The sequence below is a fragment of the Cynoglossus semilaevis genome, chromosome 14 (genome assembly GCF_000523025.1).
Source record: "Cynoglossus semilaevis isolate Cse_v1.0 chromosome 14, Cse_v1.0, whole genome shotgun sequence".
Classification (NCBI taxonomy): Eukaryota; Metazoa; Chordata; class Actinopteri; order Pleuronectiformes; family Cynoglossidae; genus Cynoglossus; species Cynoglossus semilaevis.
Window position 1 is genome coordinate 23,355,640 of NC_024320.1, and position 23,795 is coordinate 23,379,434.

The 23,795-nt window shown below is 39.0% G+C and overlaps 1 protein-coding gene and 1 long non-coding RNA gene across 6 annotated transcripts in view; both read right to left on the reverse strand.

Moving 5' to 3' along the window:
* Positions 1-1,952, reverse strand: part of LOC103390189 (uncharacterized) — a 110,512-nt gene extending 108,560 nt beyond the window's left edge. For all 4 annotated transcript variants that reach the window (XR_003051804.1, XR_522661.3, XR_003051803.1 and 1 more), the window contains exon 1: positions 1,724-1,952. This is a non-coding gene — a long non-coding RNA (uncharacterized LOC103390189). The remainder of the gene's footprint in view (positions 1-1,723) is intronic.
* A 5,175-nt stretch (positions 1,953-7,127) lies between these two features.
* brinp1 (bone morphogenetic protein/retinoic acid inducible neural-specific 1) overlaps positions 7,128-23,795 on the reverse strand; it is a 159,705-nt gene continuing 143,037 nt past the window's right edge. For both annotated transcript variants that reach the window (XM_008325930.3, XM_008325931.3), the window contains 3 exons: positions 21,429-21,665; positions 18,657-18,879; positions 7,128-10,318 (listed from right to left, as the gene is read on the reverse strand). In XM_008325930.3, the coding sequence (XP_008324152.1) occupies positions 9,190-10,318; positions 18,657-18,879; positions 21,429-21,665 (1,589 nt within the window). In that variant the 3' untranslated portion in view covers positions 7,128-9,189. The remainder of the gene's footprint in view (positions 10,319-18,656; positions 18,880-21,428; positions 21,666-23,795) is intronic.

Below are 23,795 nucleotides of genomic sequence, written 5' to 3' on the forward strand. Positions count from 1 at the left end.
CGGTTAAACTGTGACTTTTAAATAAGGTTCACTTATCTGACATAAAAAAAAAAAAAGATTCAATATTTTACCCCTGCAAATCTATGTATTGTTTTCATGGATGTAGTGCAAACAAATTCAGCATTTAAACTGAATTTGACTCCAGTCCTTGTAGTACATATGCCAGGTCTGTAGGTGGCGCTGTGCCCACCACACTAACATACCAACACCAGCAAAGAATTGTAGCAGAAGTTGAGAAAACCTTAAAAGAACACACAGAGCGAGCTTACAAACCTCGCAAACTGTAAACATACACAACAAGGCAGCGACAGTTAGCTGTAGCACACTGAATAGCCGAAGTAGCTTCTCCAGCACGGTACAAAGAAGCGGGGTCTCCACCGTCCTCATTCTGATCGACGCAAATACTGGATTTTTCAAACCTCTCCACACTGGGACACGTAGGTCTGCGCCCCAACACTTCATCTAAACACAGGGACAATTCTGAGCCATAGCTAAGCTAACTGGTGAGCTAAGATAAATGACATGTAAAAGTCATGCATAAAGGCTAAAATGCTAAAATGCTTTTATCATTTTCTACGCCATCTTTTGGGGAACCATGGGCATTGCAGGGGAAAAGCAGAAGTATAATGACAGTTTAAATAAATTATATAATATTGGAGAAGTAAGGTGGGCCGGATTAAAAAACTGAACGGGCTGCGTCCAGCCCCCGGGCCTTAGGTTGCCCATGCCTGATGTAAACTGTAGAAATAACAACTACAGAGCAAAATAACTAAAGAGTTTTTTATTTTATTTAAATATTATATTTTTATTATATTACTTTGCAATTTTGCTATAATAATGACAAAAATATTCATCTGCCTCGACTGTTAATTTATTCCCTGTCTGTTCCGTTCACTCCCGGCCAGGATTACAGGCCCTGGTTGAGTAGACGCCAGTCAAGTGAGACTAAGGAGTACAGTCAGAGTAAGTACCAGGAAATGTGTTTACATTAAGTTCCTCAATCAATTATCTACCTGTTCAAGGAAAGTTAAATGATTCAAGTATCTCTCTATAAGAATATGGAGAAAAAATATGGAAATGATCTGAATTGAAAAAAAAAAAATAACATTTTCAATGGTAGGTCTTGGTTGTAAGGTTGTTTCAGAACTGTTTTTACTTCTTGGCGTTTGTTGGTTCATTTGTGGTTTATAATTGGTTTCTCTAAAATGTTTTTTCAATGTCCCACCATCTAACGCAGAACGACTACAAATACATCATCTTCAGAACCACAGACTTGTCCTGGTTCTGCTCTGCAGCTCTTAGCAGCTCATTCACACCTGCATGTTCTAGATCCAGTCCTGGTGCCACCTGCTGTTCAGGTCTCCACCTACGGTTGTCACGTACACGCTGGGCTGAACATTTTTGGATTAAATTATACCTTCTGAAAATCTGAACAGTGATTAGCTATGAATCCTGGGAATTGTAACATTGTACAAGGACGTGCAACAATATAATCAACTGTTCACAATCAAGTGAACAAACACTACAAAAAATCAAAATCTCCTCCATAACTGCTGTGACAACTGAGAGCAGGCAGGTTGAGCCGGTTTGTTGTGGTTTCTGCTGGTCTGAGCTAAACACACAGCTGGACATCCTCTCATTCTGAATGGAAGTGTTTTTATTTCGGAACAAATTATTTTAACCTTAGTCTGTTTGTATTTTTCGACTGGTTCTTGTGTCTCACCTCTCATCTGTCCTCAGGTTGTCCATTTCCCGCGTACTCGTGTCCACGCTCCCTCGTCCACCTGTTCCTGCCGCTTGTATTTGCCGCCATTTTGATTGCCCAACTCTCTCCACCTGTCTTCTTAACTCCTCCCCTTTTCCCTGCACTTCCCCTTTTCCTTCCACTAGGGGGTCTCATCTTCCTGAGTCAAAAAGTATTATCTATTGTTTTTCAAAGGTTGGCTCTTGTTGTTTTTGCTCATTGGAGGCTGAATGAATGCAGCGTTTTCAGTCCATTCATCTTTGAAAATTTTCCACTTGGAACATTTATTTCGATTAATAGTACCGTATATACTCGCATAAAAGCCGAATTTAAAACACCAAAAAAAAAATAAAGATCAAATCGGGAGGGTCGGCTTACATGCGCATAAATACCTGAGACAGCATTTTCCATCGACCGCATCATCTCCGATAATAAACACCAAGTCGAACGTGTGGTCAAAAATATCATTACACTTATAAATTAATTAAATCCACACAATCTTCAACTGATATTCAATAATTATTTTAACTGTACCACTGAAATACAGTGTTCCCTCTCCTATCGCGGTAGTTCTATCGCGTTCCAAGACCCACCGCGAAAAAGGGAAAATCCGCGAGGTATATTATTTATATTATTTGTGTATATATTTTCCCTTTACGAACCTCAACCACACTGTTATCAACCCTCCATAGACTGTATTACCCTTTCCCACACAATTATATGCACAGTAGAGTTTTATAATTCAAAAAATAAAATACACATTGTGGGGGCGCGGCGGAGGTTAGCGCTCGGTAGAGCACGGAAGTGGCGACGCAGCCACGGACCGACCGTATATGACGGGAACGGGAACAGCGCAGGAGCGCACATTATTGTAAAATAAATAAATAAATAAGGTTTGTTTACTGTCATCTGTGTCGGCGTCTTCGATTGGGCCTCTGAGAACATGATCAGAGCGTTTAGGAGGCATCGTAGGGATGGATTTTTTTTTTTGTTACTTTAGAGAAAAAACAATTGAAGTTGTAAAAACGTCAAACCCTGGGCCCTGCAGTCCATCGACTGTCATTCAAACACAGAAATCTGATTTTTCCAGTGGTCAGAAAATCAGCTAAAATTGACGAGTCTCTATCTCTGCTGAGACAAACAGATGGAAGGTAAGAATTTGGCATCAACGGCTTGATTTCACAGATTCACAGGCAGCCTTCTGTCAACAGTCCTGTCTGCTGGTGTTGGTTTAATGGAGTGAGGAATGTTTTCTTGCCCCCCACCCCCTCCCCACCCCCCCAACCGGGACCATCATGACAATCAGTTATTGTTTGATGCCAAAGCCTACTGTATATGAGTACTGTGTTCACCATGTGTATCGGTATTAGTGAATAATATTTACCATTGGCTACTGGCTAATCTGAAATAATCTAGTCATGCGGTAGAAGACGAGGACGTGTATTTGACGAAGAACTAGTGAGAAGCTCAGTCTGGGATCATGAACATTTTTATAAATACTTTACTTTTCCTAAAACTAATACTGTACTAAACTGTACAAAGAATCGGCTGTGATTTGTTTATTTTTATAAATAAAATTTAAAAAATAAATCTTATAATTTTTTACAACGTGGTTTCGCCAGATGATGTGACCTAAAAAGTTTTGAAGTGAAAGTGAATGCCTATGCCTTTAACACAAACGGTTGATATCAAAATGGGAAATTGGACATCATCGGAAATATTATTTATGTATGTTTTATAATTAAATATAACTTTTCCATTTTTCTTTAATTTGGTTTTCTTCTCCCTGTGGACGTTGGTTTTCTTTACCTCTGAAAAACTTCAACTCCCTGTGGACATTGTGCTGCAATTCCTGTAGTGTTAGCACGCCTGCCTCGGAAGCAGAGTCCTGAGTTCGATTCCCAGAGGAACCACCTGCTGGATAGTTAATCCTCCTCTTGTCTTTGGAAAAAAGCACCTGCTAAAAATGGATAAATGTAAAATGTAGTGTAATGCATTTAAATGGATAAACAGTAATCGTGTAAACACTATCTATGTGGCCTGGTTCTATGTTTTACTTTTACCCAATCCCTAAAGAAATGACTGTTGTAGATTGAAGTATCATCTTTCAAAGAAAAAAACACATTAAACTGCGTGGTCTCTAAGGTGTACTACTCACTGTACTACTGAAAATGTACAAACAAGTCGTGCTCTTCTTATTAAATATAGCCTTTTAATGAGAAATAGATTATTATATGAAACATTCATTTGAAGAAAGCCAATATAATGACCAGAACAGAACGGCAAAAAGCACATAGGCAAGATATAAGGTGTAAAAATATTCAGACACAGTCATGGATACATGTAAGCAACACCGTGGTAGCATAACGTGGTACGAGTACATGTGCTTGTTTTATGGACCTTGCAACTGGCTCAAAAGGAAAATACAGTGGGTGTGGAGTAGACGATATAAAAAACAGTCAAACATTGTCATGAATCTATAGATACATGAGGCGCGCGTGTCCTGCGGTTGTGCTAATGTACTCAAATGGAGGGCTGCTTTGAAGTTCTTTTTCTATTCCCTTTGATCATTGTTTTTTTTGTTTTTTTTTTTGTTCGTTTTTTTTAAATATATCTTACGGTAATATCGTTACTGTAGCGGAACCGTGTTACCGTAACGGAGTTAGTATTTACAACAATATTGTACAACAGGGGATAAAACACCTTCTCTGAGAGACATTCTTGGTTCCTGTCAGTTAGTTCTTCTGTACACGAGCTCTTGGTTCAGGAGAAGACGCGTGTTTGGGTCTGAGGGTGTGATTTCTCACCTTCCTCTCTGAAACACTGCAACAACTCAACGTTTTGTCAGGCTTTGAAATAAGTTAAAGGGTTTGATAACAGGCACTTTAATAATAATAATAATAATAATAATAATAATAATAATAATAATAATAAAAAGTTTGGATGGATTTTTCAGTAATCGTAGTTAATACTCCAGGTCTTCAGTCACTTGTTTTGACCTGTAGCCTATTCTAATATGTTAAAATTAGCTTTCAACACTTGAATGGATTTTTAAGGAAATGCTCCTGGTATGAGAATGATACAGAAGCAATAATTTCCTGTGTCTTCTATTGTAGAACTGATGAGTGATAACATTATTGGTTTTTAAAAAAAATCATTCTGTATTATGGTATTTTGCAGTAACTGGTGTCTACTGTACTCGAAGTTCCAACAAAACAATTCCATGCCAATATCTATGATAGTAAATGGACAGCAGCTGACAATTAGCTTAGCGCTAACGTGAGTAAAACACTGATATCCCTGCACATCCCCAACCATAGCAGTCATGTGACGACTGTCCGCATCCTAAAAGCACTGTAAAAGTACAAATTATGTTTCAGGGGTATTTTGTTGTAATATTTAATCGAGAAGTAAAGCATAAAGGTGTCCTCTGCTAGTTATGCTAGCAGAGAACCTGCTCATATGCTGTTAGCGAATTAGCAAAAATATGCCAAACCTACATCACATCAGAAAATGTTTTATTTTGTCGAAATTGTGTTGATATTGGTTTTAAGAAGTACTGAGAATACTTTCAACATATTGTGAATCCAAGGATACAACGTTTGAATCTGATATTGGTAAGTACTGAGAATACTTTCAACATACTGTGAATCCAAGGATACAACGTTTGAATGCAGTAAAGTTAGCGACTTCTTTAGCTACAGTGACTTCATTTTGTGTTCAAATCCCTAATTCCCTTTCTTAGTGGTACTGGTGGTACTAACTTTGTTGGATTTTATTTTTTCAAACTTTTATATTCATTGTTTTAAAACATAAAATAAATATCTTTGTTTCAAAACTCAGAACTGCCAGGAACGGTGAGTTTGAGCCCTGTCGGATCAGCGTCTCAGTCCTAGAGTCGGCGCCGTTCCATTTACTTTGTCGTCAAACGCTCCATCAGGTTTGAGGGGAACTGACTTTATCAGGTCAGTGTAAAGATGTTTAAGACCAGGGGTTTTGAACTTTGGCCGAGTCAACCTGGAATTTATGGACCCTTTCTGAAGCCAAGTGTTCACTGTGGAAAAGACACTGCTCTGGGCAGTCAAACAGTGTTTTTTTTCTTTGTCATAAAGTGGGTTCAGACTCTGTCCGTCCAAAGACATGAAACAAAGGGTTTCATATGAATACATTTTGCTTTAACTATGGGACACATTTTTTCTATAAACATTTTTTAACGAACAGTTACATTCCTGTTAACTGACAGGAAAGTAACTTGGAAAACCTTATATATACTACGGGCTATACTATAGCTCGTAGCGCGAAGCCCCACTGTGAAGTACAACACGTCACCACTGTTCTCACAGGTTTCAGTACTGGACGGTTCTTGAACCAATCACAGTCGCTTTCACATCTCTTTAGATGTTTTCCTTTGATTGTTGGAGTCAGATTTGGATTAAGACTTTCAGAAGCGTCTCTTCCACAGCCACAGGACACGTTTTCAAAATGGTTGCCGTCTAGACACGGCACCATCTGAAGTAATTTGGTCTTTCTGGCCTGATGTTTTCTGCCAGACCTATGGAGAAGTGAGAATTCACTTCCTGCCTCACTCTTCTTCTGGAGGCCATTTTGAATGGTTGGATATTTAAGCTGGGTGGTGTTTTACCCTTTCACTGTGTGCTTTTAAAGGACTTTAGGAAGAAATCAAAACGCTTTTTTCTTTAACTTTTAGGATTTGCGAGAGGTACAGATTTAATCAAGCCGTAGAATCTTCTCAAGGATGTTTTTTTGCCCTCACGGAACACTAGTTCACGCACCAAGGTCTAAATCCTTTAACTTTAATTCAGTTTTTTTAATGATGATATTTTTATTACATTTTCAAAAAGCCTATTTAGCTATATATCAATTTCAAATTGAAAGAGAAATGAATAAAAGCATGTATTTATTCATCTATTTTGCTTTGAAAATGTCGTGAACTCATGGACTGACGCAGGAGTCTGAAGAAAGTCTCGTCGTTCCTTCCAACGCTTATATCGCAAACCAACATTATACCCAGCGATGGGTCGATTCTTTCACACAAAGTAGGGGGAAAAAAACCCAACACTATTAAATTAAAATTTTGTACAAATGTTGTCCAAAATACACACCGAGGAGAACGATAAAACCTGTGAATTTCAAGTTGGGACTTAGGGTTAACGAGAGCACAGGTAACGAGAGGCATTTTATCACATTTGAAACCCTTTAAGAAAAGCAAAGCTAGCTGTATGGCTTCGGGTTGTTCCCTTTTTTGTTAACTAACATGCATGGCATTGAAAAGACCTAGAAAAACGCTGTAAAAAGCAACATTTTAGCATCAGTTTACCCAAAATAAAATGTGACCAAAACACTATTTGTGTCAAAGTTGCTGTTTTTTTTTTTTAACTATTACGTTACCTATTTAGAGTTGTGACTCAACTCCGTATGTGTTACTACCTTGAGTGTTTCTCAGCATTTTGTGTACTGCATATTTGTGTATTTTGGAAACTAAAAATCTAAATTTTAATCTAAATTTTCAACCTAGCTAAAGTCCATCGTATTCTTCCTAATTTTTTTTTATTGTGTATTGTTGATTTTTATATATAGTTTGGGGAATGACTGTAGGAGGCGCGTTTGTAAAAGGGTGTAATTTCTCTTTTATGTAACATTCACTCGATCCACACAAATCTGTGCCTCTCCTTTATAACTGTACCCTTAAAATTCTTTAAGTTTATTTCTTTATCTTATTTCATAATATTCTAAACTAAATTCCAAAAGTAGTGATATTAGGATTTTCAAATGTCCATTTAGGTTATTTTTAATTTTTAAGAAACCTAAATACTTTTTTTATTATTTTATGAATTACCAAAACTACTCGTCGCAGCTTCTCAGAAACAACCACTTGGAAAATCCTAATCAAAAAGTTATAAAAAAAGGAGCGTTACAAAACCTTTGATCCAGAGCTCTGTAACATTATTGTAGGTGTTTTCATACATGGCCATAAAAACTAAAATATTAATCACTGCCAACGTTTTTTTTTTTGTTTTTTTTTTTAACACTGCAATACAGAAACTGTTTCCTTCTTCTTTCTTCAACTGACGTCACAAAATTCAATTAAATTCAAAAGATTCTCATCAGGTTTATTCCCTCATGGATTTTCTGCCATTTTTTAATTTGTCCCTATTGGAAACCAAGTGAGGAACCGGACTACAGACATAAAGACGTACAAATGGAACACTTAAGTCTTTGCCGTGGGTTCAGTACTATATAAAACATGGGTGTATTCCATGTCTACCTCAGGGAAGTGTATGGCTTTAAGTTGTCTTGCGAATGTGTCTGAACAATGAATGTTTTGCTCTCGGTGCTGAAAAAGCTCCACAAATCAGCAGTCACAACATGTACGTTTTGCAAAGCTGTACAAAATAGCATTGATTGTTAAATCTTCAGACCACAATATTGCACTCACGCACCAGGAGGTACTGCCTTGTGAAAAAAAGGAAGAAGAAAAAACAAAAAGAAAGGAAAAGAAAAGAAAAGAAACAAAGGAAGAAACAGCTTGTAGTATTTCAAACACGGGAAGAAGAAGAAGAAGAAGAAGAAGCGATCCAAATTCAGCTGGGACGGGAGTCGGTCTCAAATAACACATTCAATTAACAAACGACGATAAGCATCAAGCCAAAAAGGTATGTGCACGCTAACAAACACACTCGCGCGCGCACACACACACAATCACCCACATATATATGTATATTTATAAACAGCTGGCTTCTGTTATCCGACATGACGATCCATCACTGCCCCACTGTCCAGACCACGCCGCTCTCACGGTAACTTATGAAGAGCGATGCCGATTCTCTGTGGGTTGGTCTATGAGGAGTGGATTACGCCTTCACTAGGGCTAATAACGCTGACAAGGTAGAAACACCTCCCATAATAAACTGTCTACAAGGTCTGAAATATTCGGAACATTCCCCGAAATAAAGGATATCTGGTCTGCCCTTGCGTCATTGTTCCTTTAAAAATTTATTTTATTTTTATGTCTTTTTTTTCTCAATAAAGAATGGCAGTTTCAGATAAAACCTTTGATCCCTTGGATAAAGTCAAGGCCTCTTTTCGCCGGTACATAAATTAAACTTTCTTCTCTCTCTCTCTCTCACTCACTCTCGTTGTCGTTCTATCTCTTTTAAGTTCTTTTAGGGAATGACAGACATGCTGGGAACAAATATGATACAGTCCTTGGAGTTTATCCAATAATCTTCTTTATCTTCCTGAAATTACTTTTCATCACTGGCTTTTCTTTTTTTTTTTTCTTGTTAAGAATTATGATTACAAAGTTAATATTACATCAAAAGGCAGAAAAGGTCCAAAAATGAAAAAAAAAAGAACAAATTAAGATTCAAACCCTCGTATTGTCCTTTTGTTGGATGTGTGTTTTTTCTTCGCTCTTGTCATTTTCAACAGAGTTTAGCAGTCAGGTGGTCTGACTGTTTGAGTATTTCTGTGCTGTACATGTCCAAAGCATGATTGACTCGAATCATCTCACTGTTGGTGAGCTTAAGCCTATGTTTCAGCATACAGGAGAAAAGGTCCAGTTGGGGTTTCCCCGGAGCCGACGGAGGGGCGAGGCGGTTAATCCGATCCCTTATGTCCAGTAGGAGGAGCATCACGGATGAGGATGAGTAGAACTGACTTCCCTGTGTGTACGACTGGTTCGCACTGCGGAGCAAGTCAGCGTTAAAACGCAGGCTGTAACCGAAAACTTGAATATCGGATATTTTTATGTAGATCTGCCGTTTGTTCGGGTCCGCCAGATCCACAGGCCCCTGTCCCGTGTCGTTGCGTAGGCCGGTGGGGACCTTAGCACGGCTCCGCAGGTAGATGTGCACCGTCTCAAAGAAGGTCTTCCAGCGGTTCCCCAGCAGCAGAGTCCAGTTGAAGCACTGGGAGTTCTGCAGGCGGACTTTCTCCCAGCGGGGGTAACCGTGTTCTCCAAAGGGCATGCTCCAGCCTTCTGAGTGACTGCCGCTGAAAGGGTTGACGTAAACAAAGAACATGGGATCGATACTGCTGTTACGCATCTGGCAGATCTTCATCGACAGACCGATTATCATGTGGAGGTAGTCCATCCTGTTTTTGTTACTTTTCAGAGTCAGGGACATGCGCTTACGCCATCGCGGGTCGAAAAATGTTTCCAGCCGGATCTCGTTGCTGATGAACGTGGTGTGGATGTACAGCCGAGAATCCATTTTCTGTAGCAGGTATTTGAGCTCCAGGTCCTGAAAGTCCAAATCGGTTTCGAAGCTGATGAATTGCTCGCTTCGCTCTGAATCCACATTCTGGGGTTCACAGCGTCCACGGTACAACTTGTAGCCCTTGTTGCAGGAGCCACACTGCGAGATGTTAGCCAGGCTGCACATGGCACAGCTATTGTTGCCACCTATGACACAAGGGATGGGTCTCTGGCACAGGGTGACGCCTGTGTGGCACACGCATGTCCTTTGGCTCTCCAAGAACGTCCCCCAGAACCCATTCTCATTGCAGTAGAGGAACGACTGAACCCTGTTTAGCCACTGCATCACAGACCTGCGGAGAAAAGGAAGAGACGGAGAAGAAAGAGAGAAACGGGGGGAAGGGGAAGAGAGGCAACAAGAGACAGAGTTAAAAGTCAACGAGCAAAATGAAAATAGAACAGAAGGAAGAAGTGCTGTCAGATAGCTAGCTGGATAGCTAGATAGATGGATGGATGGATGGATGGATCGATGGATAGATGGATGGATAGACAAAATGTCCTCGGGAGTTCTCCTTCGGGAAATTAAGGATGTTTATAGTACGTCCTCGGGAGTTCCCCTTCGGGAAATTAAGGATGTTTATAGTCATATTCAGCATTGTCATAGTATGAACATTCCAGCAAAGACCTTTGTTGTTGCTGCAACAAAAAGCTGCCGTCTGTATGAGGAACGGTGATATTTTATTCCACACAATGAAGCGAAGTTGCCTTATTTCACTAAAGTGGTGTTACTTGCTATTCTTATCCCATCTCTTCTTAACCCCCAGAGGTATCGCTCCTTGTCATCTTGACAGTAGTGTATCTTCTTTTTTTTTTTTGACTCCGGGAGATGAATTCTGAATCCTGGTTGTTTTAAGGATGAGGGCTAGTCAAGGTTAGTTTGACATGTTAATGAACCTGAGCATTAACTATGATGGATGACATTGAATTCTCAGCAGGCCAAGGAGCCCCGAGGCAACACCCAAAAAGAGCAGAGAACAGATCAGTGATAAAGGACAGCTGAAGCACATCGTTTGATCCTGCTAACTTTGTCTTCGTGGGAACCCTGGCTAAAAGAGAATGTTTTATATAACTTTCAAGATACTTTCAACATAAATCTCCCAAAATGTTTGGGCTCACGAGCATGAAGGGGGAAAAAAAGGGTACAGATAGCCAGAAATACTAAATACTTCATGAGGAAAATGTATGCGAAAAAGATCGACCAATTATTAATATTGAGCAGAGGGAGTGGATAACAAATGTGCGCTGGGAGAACTTTTTAAACCTGCCCTAAACTACTTAATGCAGCGAAATTATAGATTTTATTTTAAACACGTTTCATGTCCGTCGTCGTAAATAAGTCACATTTAAATTACACTGACATTAGGGGTTTGACCTGCATAACCACCAGTCAATGACATCTGATGGTACAGATGGTACAGGTTGTCTTCATCACCTCGTTCGAAAATGTCCCTTCTGATTGGTTGGACATTTTACTCAAATATCAGTCCTCTAGTTTTCACTCACCCCCTGAAGAACAGAACATGTCGGAAAATAAATAAATATGTATGTAAAAGTCAAATCAGGGATCAGGAATGAGGTCATTAGAGGGACAACACAGACAGGAAGGTTTGGAGAAAAAGCTAGAGAAGCCAGATTGAGATGGTTTGGACATGTGCAGAGGAGGGACAGTGGATACATTGGGAGAAGAATGTTAGAGATGGAGCTACCAGGTTGGGGAAAAGAGGAGATATATGGATGCAGTGAGGGAGGACATGGAGATAGTGGGAGTTAGAGTAGAAGATGCAGAGAACAGGGAGAGATGGAAATCAGTGATCTGCTGTGGCAACCCCTGAAAAAAAAAAGGGACAAAGCCGAAAGAAAAAGAAGAAGATGTATGTAAAAGTCAAAGGCTCTTCTTCTTCTTATCATGCCCATCTCTGTCTAGACCAGTGGTTCTCAGACTTGTTTGGTCATTCCCCAACAGTAGTTGTGGTAATATCTGTCCTAATACTTATCGACTTTCACCTTTTTTGTCTTTTTTTTATTTTTTGTCTGTCAGGCACGACAGCTGTGTTTTTCTTACTTCCTGATCTGTTGACTCTGGCCTGTACCGTAGCAGCATTAAGGTAAAGAGAACTGAATTTACGATGATATGATGATATTCGCAGTTCATCGCTTTCACATGAAGAGAAATTTCTAAAATGAATTTGCTCGGAGCTATCTTCATAATTAAAGTTGCTCGAAGTTGACAAGTCACTGGCAAAGTTTGTTTAGCATGAGTCACGAGGATCGCTGTTGACATAAGAAGATTACATTCAGTCTGCAGAGAATGCTTTTACCGCTGCCACGGATGCTTTATATTTAATCTAGTCGGAGGATTGTAATAAAAAACTGTTGACAGTTACCATTAAATATAAGCTATTCCCAGATCACATTAGCTTTGAGGCTAGGTCGTCTCGTTCATGATCTCATCACTGCTGTACGTTCACTTTCACAGGTGCACCCAAACAGAACAGTTTAAATGGCTCAAACCAACCAGTATAACAGGTGGTGCTTTCAAATTATGAAAGAATACGTATATATTTAATGGGTACATAAAGTGGTTTATTTTAATTAAAGTGGCTAATTGTGTTGAACTAGGTGTAAAATCGTTCTAAATGGAACACAATTAAGTCAAACTCAGGTTTCTTTTTTTGTCAAAACCTCGTCTGCGTGTCGTCTCTTTTCAGCACGTACAGTAACGACAGTGTGGCTTCAAATTTTCTTTACCGTACAGTGTTAGTGTCTAGTTAAGTTCGGGTGTCTTTGGGGGGAGAAAATAAAACTAACAAAATAACATTTTCATCCCCCTGTTGTGTTGTTTTGTTTGCCGTCTTACTCTCCACTTAACGGACCTTTACCAGTTTGCTGCGTTTGCTGCTGAAGTTCCTGCAGTAAAAATAATTACTAATGAGAAAATTAATATTAGCAACGAGAAAAAACTACTTATTTATGCATCACACATAAACACATCAGACAATATTTGTGCTTAGTTCTGTTTCTTTCCACTTAAATGTACTTTTGTCTAGCTGTTGTTTCATTAGTCTTTGATCAGGGACACGGGTGAGAAAGCGAAAAGAAATTATTTCTGCATTTCTACAAAGACCGACTTGATGTGATTTTTATCTCTCAGAAAATTGCTGAGATAACTTGTTTTTTATTCCATTGACTTTTTGACAAAAACAAAGAATTGTCTTTTTAATTTTAGTAACTTTTGATCAGGCGGTAAATTTGACGCACCGCCTCAAAATCAACAATTCTCAGATGCTCAGTGTTCATGCGTGGACACCAAAGAAAGATTGATTATTTTCTGAAATTTTGAGAGTTTTTTTTTTTTAATTATTTTTGGAAATCATCAAAACTTAAACTTATCAAACTTGGTAAACTGTGGGTGTGGGATCGTTATTAGCAAATTAGCATAAGCTCAGTGTTTTGCGATTCAAGCACTTTTTTTCCGTGTCATAAAACTAGTTATACATTAACTAACGAGGAGCCACATGGCTGATCATCATGAGTTTAGACTTGAATTGACTGACTGAAAAGCTTGGACGGCACACCTTCCCAAAACAACTCAACATACCCCCTGGGAGACTTGGTTCTGGGCTTTGCATGGCTAGTCATAAAGGACCGGATCCCCCTGCTGGTTCAAGCCAACATCTGGTACAGTGTCAGGATCAGTGTGAGTGCAGTTTTGTTGATAAGTCACTAGTTGGCTAACAAATAGATGGATGGATGGATGGATGGATGGAAGGATAGAGGAATTGCCTTCAGGAATCTAAGCTTTCTCTCTGTCAGGAAATCAGATAAGTCTCCCGCGTGACATTCAAGGATACTTACCACTACACTAACGAGGAGATATGCTATGTATTTAGCTAACAAATTAAAGAAACACGTAATTGGCTGCTAGACACTACGAGCCTTTGAAACTATTCCAGTAGAAATGTGCATTTCTTTGACTGACCTGGACATTACTTAGCTTAAGAAACTAATGCTACACCACCACAACAGATCCTGTATTTAGAGGGAAAAATTTTACAGTGGGACAAAGAAAGACATCTACGGCGAGAGAGAACAGACTACCTATGGTCTCGTTTAAAGGAATAAAAAAAGTGTGTGATTAAAACAATTGCGTTTCTCAAAGCAGACGCTCAGAGAAAGCATAACGGTTAACGTATGAAGTGACGTGTCAAAATTAATCACAATTAGGGTGAAGTTTAGTCCGTCTTTTGCAAAATACATGCGTATTTGTAAATATGCGGGACCTTGAGCATGAATAATTAACAGATGCAAATGAGCTGGCTGGCAGTGATGCTACTTCATATCAGTCACCATTAATCATTTATACCAAAGACAAGCTGCTACGCTCATTACAGGAAATGCAATAGCAAATCCAATAAAGTTCACGTATCAGGTCTCCACACTGTCACCGCGGCGAGTGTTCACAACAGGAATTTACAGTTCTCTTAATGAATGGATGTCGTGTGGCGAGCTAACCATAAGTGATGAGGAGACGTCCATTCATTTTTAAAGACGAGGACGAACGCTTTGATAGCTGTCTTTCATTAGCTGATGTAAAAAATCTCCATCGACCGACCTTATTTAATGCAGTTTTCTGATGGGCAACATAATTTAGGGCTTAAAATCTTTTTTGGATAAGCACTTGATGGAACAAGGTTACATCATGATAATTGTACTAAGTAATACGCAGGGTTAGCTTGTATTATTTTGCATCTGTAATTTAATTAAGCTAAAATGCACTGGAAGTCGCTTAAAATGGACGTTCCCTTAAGAAGACATAACAAATATAAATTAAAGAAAGAGAACATGTAAGACTGCACTTTTGTATATGAGGTAACCTCCTTTATGAATGTAACGCGCACTGCAGTTAGCGTAGCATATAATATTAACCATAATGCTAGGCTAACCAGTACCATATAAAAACTAAATATAAATATATATATATATATTACAATTACCCTTATTCTGACTATTATTTGTGATATCCGATAACATCGACCAACCAATATTATCATCCGATATTAGCATAATGATGTAATATCTGTAAGAATTGTTAGCGTTTTCCTCCGTTAATGAAATCCTGATAATGCGATGCCTGAGTTTTGTCAAATGTTGTGACTGGACAATATCGCAAAAAAGTTCATATTAGAAACCCCAGTTTTACAACAGTAATTATAATCTAATCGACATCCAGCTCTAAATCAGAAAAAAATAAGTTTTTCAGCTGTTAGGCTAACAGTCGGACACGTTTATATCTGCATTATCCTTCACTTTATCATAATTAAACAAACAGATGTATCAAGTGTTTTTGTTTTTGTTTTTAAATACTGGAGGACCACTCCCGGAGCGCTACTGTGTTTATTTGATAATAAATACTGTATTATTTAAATACTCAGCACAGCTCAGTTGTTGAAGGTACAATTCACAACAAATGCTGGAGATCATTTACATACAAACAGGGAAATGAAGAGCGATGCACCGATGGAAACTAAGAGGACGAGGGATAAATGAGCCAGGTAGTTCTCAGATAAAAGCCCTGGTGCTTTGTAGAGCGACACGACAGAGAAGTAAATGCTAATTTAAAAACATTGAAAATGAATTAAATTGTTTTAATTACGGTCACTTTTGACAAAGCATCAGGCATCTAATTTGAGGTACGTAAACAGAGGTCCTCGCTGAGGAGAATGTGAGAAAAAGTAGTAGTTGTAGAGTTTGATGAAGAAGAAAAAATGTCGTCTGTGTCCTGATTATTCTCTGACCAGAATCTGCATCTAAGGAAGTTCTTCACTCCTGAGCGATGCCCAATATTTATAATTCAAAAAATGTAAACAAAAAGCTTGTGCATTCACAGGACCATTATGTTTCCAATGTTCTACAACTGCTCAGAGAACGTCTGCCGTCAGTGACGCCTACAATGAACCCAATGAACATAATCTTTCCATATGGGAAAATACACAGAGTAGCAGGTACGTAGATGACGACACCATCCTCCCCACTGTCTGCCTGATGCCTGAACTGGAGTGGATCCAAATGGTCTCTCACGAGGGATCCGGCCTGCTGTCATTTAGAACCCTGGCGAGCCCGTTCTTAGCCACTGGGGCCAGGCAAGATGTTTTTCACATCATCATCAGCACACTCAGCAGACTCTATGACAGGTTGAAAATGTGCTGCGAGGCCTCCCTGAGGTGTTTGGCACACACGCCTTGAAAAGACTCAGGTTGACGCTTGAAGGGCCTCTAGCTTTGGTTCAGTTCCCTTATCCTTTGATCAGCTGTTATGGACTGTGAATATGAGAGTTGATGGCTCGTAATGGACTGAGGACTGGGGTGCAATTTCCCAGGACAAAAAAAAAAAAGAAGCAAAGGCAGTAATGGAAAAAAAAAAAGAATAACCAACCGACAAATGTGAAAAACTGAAAAAAAAAGAAAAGAAAAGAAAGGAAAATACCAGTTGTAGACACGAAGATGAAAGACTAAAGGATTACATTTTATGTTTCAGGGAATTAAAGCGGTGGCTGATAATCTGTCATTGTCGGGTGTACAGAGCAGACAGTAGGAATCAGCAAGAGAAAAGTCAAGCCGTATAGTATCTTATAAAGTAGCACTTGCTTTTGAGAAGTCAGTTTCTGAGTTCATTACTGCCTACAACTCTGCTGATCCCCACAATATATGTATATGTAGAGAGGCAGTTAATATTGACATGCTAACCACGATAACTAGTTTCTGGACTATAAGTCGCTCCGGAGTCCAACTCGCTCCAGTGCCCTCTAGTGACTGTCAGGGTGAAAATAACAAACGTAAATGATCAGTGGTACAGGAGTAGCACATACTGGTACACAACTCTAGAGTGCCATCTAGTGGGTGTTAGTGTAAAAAATAACAAAGATGTGATATTATATATTTTAGTATAAGTCGCAAACCCAGCGAAAGGATGAAAAAAAGTGCGACTTTTAGTACGGAAAATACGGTAGTAAAAATAATCTAGGAACGTTTTTTCCTGTATATCCAGTAATTTCACTGTGCATCCACTTTTGTTTTTGTTTTAACCAACATCCTGCAGTTTGTCAAACCCTGTCATGCGTTTGTGGGGCTTCAACATCAGGTGAGATGTCTGGTTAAATGGACTGTGAGGGACCGAAGACCAATGAATAATTTAAAGGACTTTACTGTAGTTTTGAAGGATTGGACTCTCAAAGTGTTTTTCGAATCACAGTCACAGTAACGACTTAAATCTACCAACTCTCCGCAGCTAAACTTTGAGTTAATATGTTTCCAAATTTTTCACGATATGTCACCATGTTATAAACTCACGTCATTTGGAATAGTTACAAATTAAAGTTATAAGTCTTTCTGATCCAGCATAAAACAATATTTTTGTCATATTTAGGAGCGCTCATTAATCATGAATAATCGTGATTAATTTACAACTTTCCTGTGGTTAATCCAAAAACATATACACAATACACATATTTGAATATGTATCGTATTCACACATATATAAATACATATATAATATAATATATATTTAAATATATTTATATATGTTTAAATATATATTATTGTATATGAAACAACTTTTTTGTATTAAATATATACATATATTCATAGGTTGTGTAACAAACGAAAGATATATATATATAGAAAGATATATATATATATATAGGTAGAGATTAAAAAAAATTGTATAATATTTTATATAAATATAAAATATAATATAAAAATATAAAATATATACTATTCATTGTGTATTAGATTTAGATTGAAGCTGTACCTTGTGGAGTATTCACAGAGTATTCACCTCTGTGTGAGACGTCCTGTATATGTAAATGTGATAACATGTACACAAGGTGATAATCACAATATGTTCTCCACAGAAGAAGAGTTGTGTCGTACACACGCGAGCAAATGAACAAGTTGTGCCTATTTGCAGCACCATCAGGCACTCGACGTGTACTTCATGGAAGACGGCGCGCACGCCCTGACTTTCTGATAGCACTTGAGAAGAACCCTCTGCCAACTCTTACCCACAAGTGCGGGTGCATTTCTGTTTTTACAGCAGCGACAGTTGCTCATTTTCAGACCACTTAAATCCATATTAATACGATGGCAACCCTGAGGAATTTTCCATTCTTGGCATAGAGTTTTCAATTGCTGCAAAAAAAAAAGGGGGGAAAAAAAAGAGAAAAGGCGTGCGTTCAAAGCTCTGCTGCCACCGGGGCACGTCTGTAGCGGGGCTCTTAAGATGCGAGTGTGGACGGTGGTGACAGATGTGTGCAATGACCTATCAAAAAACCTCCCACAGCTACATTTTCCTCCAGACTGAAATGGAAAATACAAGAGTGAGCGAGAGTGCTATGGGCATGTGCACGCCTCAGCACTGAGCTGAGTGGATAGACAGGAACAACAGGATCATAAGTTTTAGAAATATTCCTAGTCTCAGATCTAGGATTTTTAGGAAGAAAAAAACTCTGTTCAATCCGACATGGTGTCACACATTTCCTCAAATACTGGATATGTATGGACAGGACGTTCACGTTTGAGCTAAAATGTCATATTTTTGTTATGATGCTGAAAGACCAGTTGTTTTTCTACCCACCTCTCCCTGGGCATCTGGTGGTTGGGATTGTGGTGACAGCGGATGCTGAGGCCAAAGAGCTTGCGGGCGGTGTGTTGGATCTTGGAGCGCTGAATGTCGAGGGAACTCTGGAGGAGCCTGTAGCGAGCTTGCAAGTCCCAGTCACTCCCCCACAGGAGGTGCACGCTGCTGATGGGCAGGAAGTGAGTCGAGGGCAGCCTCTTCAGAAAGGACTTGAACTCATCTGTAGGTAAGAAAGAAAGGGAGTGATTTAGACATCTGACTGAGACAAAAGGCAATAACAATGAAAATGCTATTTGGATTCACACATTTTAGCATTCGTTTTTTTCTGTTAGGGTTTTTTTTACATTTCATTTCATTATTATTATTTTTATCACCATTTTATTTATTTTATTTATCACCATCAGAGGTGCTCATTGATTATGAAACTAAATCATAACTGCACTAAAACCAATAACCAAAGGCTGTCAAAACAAATGTGAAAATCACATTAATTCATCCACCAACTCTATGGAAGATATTTGGGCTTTTAATTTTTTAAATATTTTCAGTGTGTTTATTCATCCAGATTATCATAATTAATTACGACCAAGATTAGTTGTGAGCACATTGTGTTTATTCATCCAGGTTATCATAATTAATTACGACCAAGATTAATCAGTATTACTTCTGACTAAGATTATTGATTATTAATTATTATGGTGATTAATCAAGATTTATCATGATTAATCGTGATTTATTCTGATTGAGATTAATGATTACTAATTGCAAGCATGATTCGTTACAATCAAGATTGATAATGATTAATCACGATTAAAAATGACTAATTTACAGCCATTTACAGAGATTTATTGGATCCAAAATTTGAATCATTTGACAGTCCTACAACAACCTGCTCTGTCAATCCTTAAGTTTGGCACCTGAACCTGCAGCTTTGTCTCCACTGTGTTAAAACCAACACAATTATGACTAAGGCGGGACTATGTGACGACATATTAAATTTAACATTTAATAATATAAGATTTAATTCAGTTGTGACGGCGGACTAATGTTTGTAGTTGTATATTTTTTCAGATCCAAGCCCTGAGCATCGACTAGAAAAAAACCTTTCTGTCCATAATCCAGCAGCTCAACATCAGCAGAGACCTCAGCTGTAGGCCAGTCGCCTCCTCCAGACCTCCTGGTGACAGTTGAACAGCTTAAACCATCAGATCTTTCCCGTTAGAGCAGGAAAACATCAGGGTTAGCCTCATGTCAGAGCTCCCTTTCCGTTTTTCTTCAAAGACTCTACACTCTCCTCCCCTGCTCTGAACTCACCATATCCCTCCACCCACCTTTCAGATGTAGAAACCGATGCCCTGAACCTTTCTTTAACAGAAAAGATGCGTGTCTTCATTTCTGAACACTCACAAAAATATACTTATCAATCCAGGTCAATGGTGTCCAATTCCTCCACCAAGCATGTAAGCCATCACAGCTCCCTCTCGGTGACACTGAGTCCTAATGGTCCTCACAGTCTCCTTGAATGACTCTTATCACAAGTCAGCCAGCACAACTTATCTGGAGATTACAGCCTTCTTGGTCAAACTGCACTTTCTGCCCTCGCACTGTTGGGTTTTGACTGATTGTCTCTCCGGCCTGTGGGCATTAAGTCCTCTTTTGTTATTCTCACTGTCTCGGAGTCTTAGGTTTCTGTTTATGGGCTGATTGAGATACGAAGAACACCTGGGACATTATACTTAATTATAAACCATATTGTGGACTGTTTGACATCTGAAAGACGGTCAGTATCTACACAGGACTGTCCACGGACGTGGTGCGGTTGGACACTGAGTCTTTCATATCACAATCAGTGCTTTTTGTTTTCATACACCGTCAAGATGCACAGTAAAGGCTGAAATCCATTGTAGCTAAAATGAAGCTAAATTACAATTATGATTAGCCATGTAACGATGCATCCTGAATTGGTAAAAAAAAAAAAAACTGCGTAAAAATTCACATTGGTCAAAAAGAATCCCACATCAAGGCCTAAAAAAGGACGCTGCATTTCTCTCGTGACAGTAAAAAAAGAATCTCACATCAAGGCCTAAAGAAGGACGCTGCATTTCTCTCGTGACAGTACACACTCCAGTACAGTAGGTGGCGCCTAACAACAGTAGTTGTGACCTATTAAACCAACTGGTCAGGTGCTTACGTTGCCTACGTGACATTCAGGTGTTGAAACAGAACGTGGGAAGAACTTGTTCCACAGACACAAACAAAAGTTGGATAAAATGATATCGTGAACAAAAAATTGTGGAACATTTTGAGTGTATTGTTATATCCTAACCATGATGAGTCATTAACAATAATTCTTACTCAACATGTAGCCTGGGATTAATCAGAATATAATTTTCAGTGGTTGACAGTCCTACTATATTTATATCTCTTAACAAAGTACTCTATCGCATATTCATTTTACAACCCATGGGTGCGAGATAGTACTCTTTCATTGTACCACAGATTGGCGTATACAGCATAATTAATTATATCATCAATAGTTATGTCAAGCCGTATATTTTGTAAAAAGGAGCATTCCCTTTTTGCAAACCAAGGTCCTCTGTGTCTCACTTTCTACCACTGCTGACTCGCCTCTCTATAAAACAAATATATTTTATATATATAAAAAACAGAACTGCAGGGTGCAGTTTACATACAGTGTTATTTCAATGAAATACTGCAGTATTGTCACAGTGATTCAAATGTCTTTGTTGTAGTAAAAACATTTCTTACCAGAGCTCTCAAAGTCTTTGTACGAGGCAGCCCACAACTCGGACATTCCCAGCAGGGTGTTCTCCATAATCTGGATGTCTGTGATTGGACAGTTGCATTGTGGGTAGTCCTCGGCACACTGACAAATGCACTGGTTGTTGCGACAGGTGTACTCTCCTTCTCCGTTGCACATAATGTAGCTCAGAGCCGACTGGACAAACTTCTCCTGCAGGTACTCTGGGAAAATGACCTGGAGACCTGGAAAATCAATCAAGGACGAGTGAATCATCCAGAAAAGCATACGTCACAGACGGGAAAACTTCGGTTACTGTATCACTGTATGATTCGGCTTCAATTAAAATGTTGTTTGTCAAACATATTTCAGTGATTCGGCTTCAATTAAAATGTTGTTTTAGACCTGAAACATCCAATCATGTGTTTACTCTAATGACTTTTATTCTACCTAGAGTCGGGAAAATAGGATTTCCAGTGAGGGAAGACTTATATGAAAAAAAAAAAAAAAAAAAAAAAAAAAAAACTGTGAAATGGCTCAATGCTTTTCCAAGATTGCTTTTTGTGAGAGGCACAGATTTTCTTTGCGCTTCAAATCCTAGTCATGTTCAACTCCAATTGTCTCCATCTCTGACAGGTCACTCTGGATGGGACGGCGTAGAGCCGCGATGAATAGAAGCACTCTCCTCGCATGTTTGTTTTTGTTTTTTATTTACAAGCATGCATAATATCACGCTTTCATTTAAAAATATCCGTGACACTGTTGACAAGATACTGTGTGAGGAAAAACAGAAACCTTTTGTAATTAGTCCTACACAGGCAGAGGTAAAAGCTTTTTTTCTCAGACCAGACCGGCGGAAAAATGAATCTGTGGTTCTCCGAGCCACTGGATTGGAAATGAACACAACGCATTCTTTCCCTTGTTGCGTTAAATTCCATCTTTGAGGTAATATTTTCTAACAGTCCTATCTGCATCTGCACAAACTGAGGTCTGGAATAATAACATCTGACTGAATGATCAATGGTGCTACTCCAAAATTGTAGTTCAAAGAAATCCTGTGAATATTCTTCATTCTGTCAGAGACTCATATTAATCAATAAATCATTTAGAAATGGCCAATTATTTGGATTTGAAGTTAAAAAAAATTGTAATGATGGTGACAATGTTTTAACTCACTACAAGAAAAACCAAGCGCTAAATAATAAAAAACTGAATCACACTTTTCAGTTTCCGCAATTTTGGATGTTACTGTGACATTGATATACACACTGCAGTCCAGTAGGTGGCAGTAATGCAACCGAAGTTTGGATTACAACACATAAACTTTTAAGTTTCCTTATATTTATTTTTATTTATTATAAAATTACTTATTTCTATATTATGCATCAGATCACTGCACTCATTAACCCAGGTATCCAGGCTGAACTTACTCTGTAGCAGCCCCTGCAGGTAAAAGGAGGATCCTATTTATGAATTAAGAAACAAAAAAAAAAATTATAAAGAAATTGACATTGATTGTTTAAGGTGATAACACACTGAGAACTCTATGTATTTGTCTTTATTATGGTTCATTTTAAACAGGCTGCTGCGTTCTGTGTCACTCCGTTCGCTGCAGAGAAACAATTTCCTCAAATTAATGTCTGGCATCATTTGAACGTCACTGCGATGCTTTCTCCTCTACACCTCGTCAAAACCACTGTCCAGCGCTGACGGGGTGAGACGAAGGAAAAAGGCTACGGATTGATCATTTCTGACCACAAAAGAGTTGGGTTGCACGGGGCTTTTTTTCCCATCAGCCCTGTCTGCGGCCCCTGGATCCAATATTCATTTAGCTTGATGTATTCTAGGGCTTGAAACTTTAATGTGATTTGTGGGGGAATCCAGATGGCAAGTTCACGGATCAACGCGGCTCACTGACAGTGCTGGTGCCAGCGGCCGGTGCACAATAACACGGCATGCCTGCAGCCCCCCTCCCCGCCCCCCGCCCCCTTACTCTGCCTAACCATACCTCATTTCCCCAACCTTGCCATCAACACACACATTTTCTTTTGTTGCTATCAAAGGACTGGAGCTGGGAGATTGCAGAAGGAACCATTCGGGAAGCTGACATTCAGGTCAGTGCTATCAGTCTTCTGATCTCTTGTTTTCACCCTCTGTGATTCTCCCACCCTTGCATTTTTTTTGCCTCCCTCACTGTCTGTTTGCCACTCACTTCTGTTCTCTGTCCACATCTCCTTTGTCTTACTTCATCACACTCACTCCTACTTCGGCCACACTGGTGCACATGGCCTCTGACTCATTCTTTATCATCCTCTGGAACTCGTTCACTGCATCAGTCACTCTCTTCACTCTGGTTACTTCACCTCTCCCTCCCT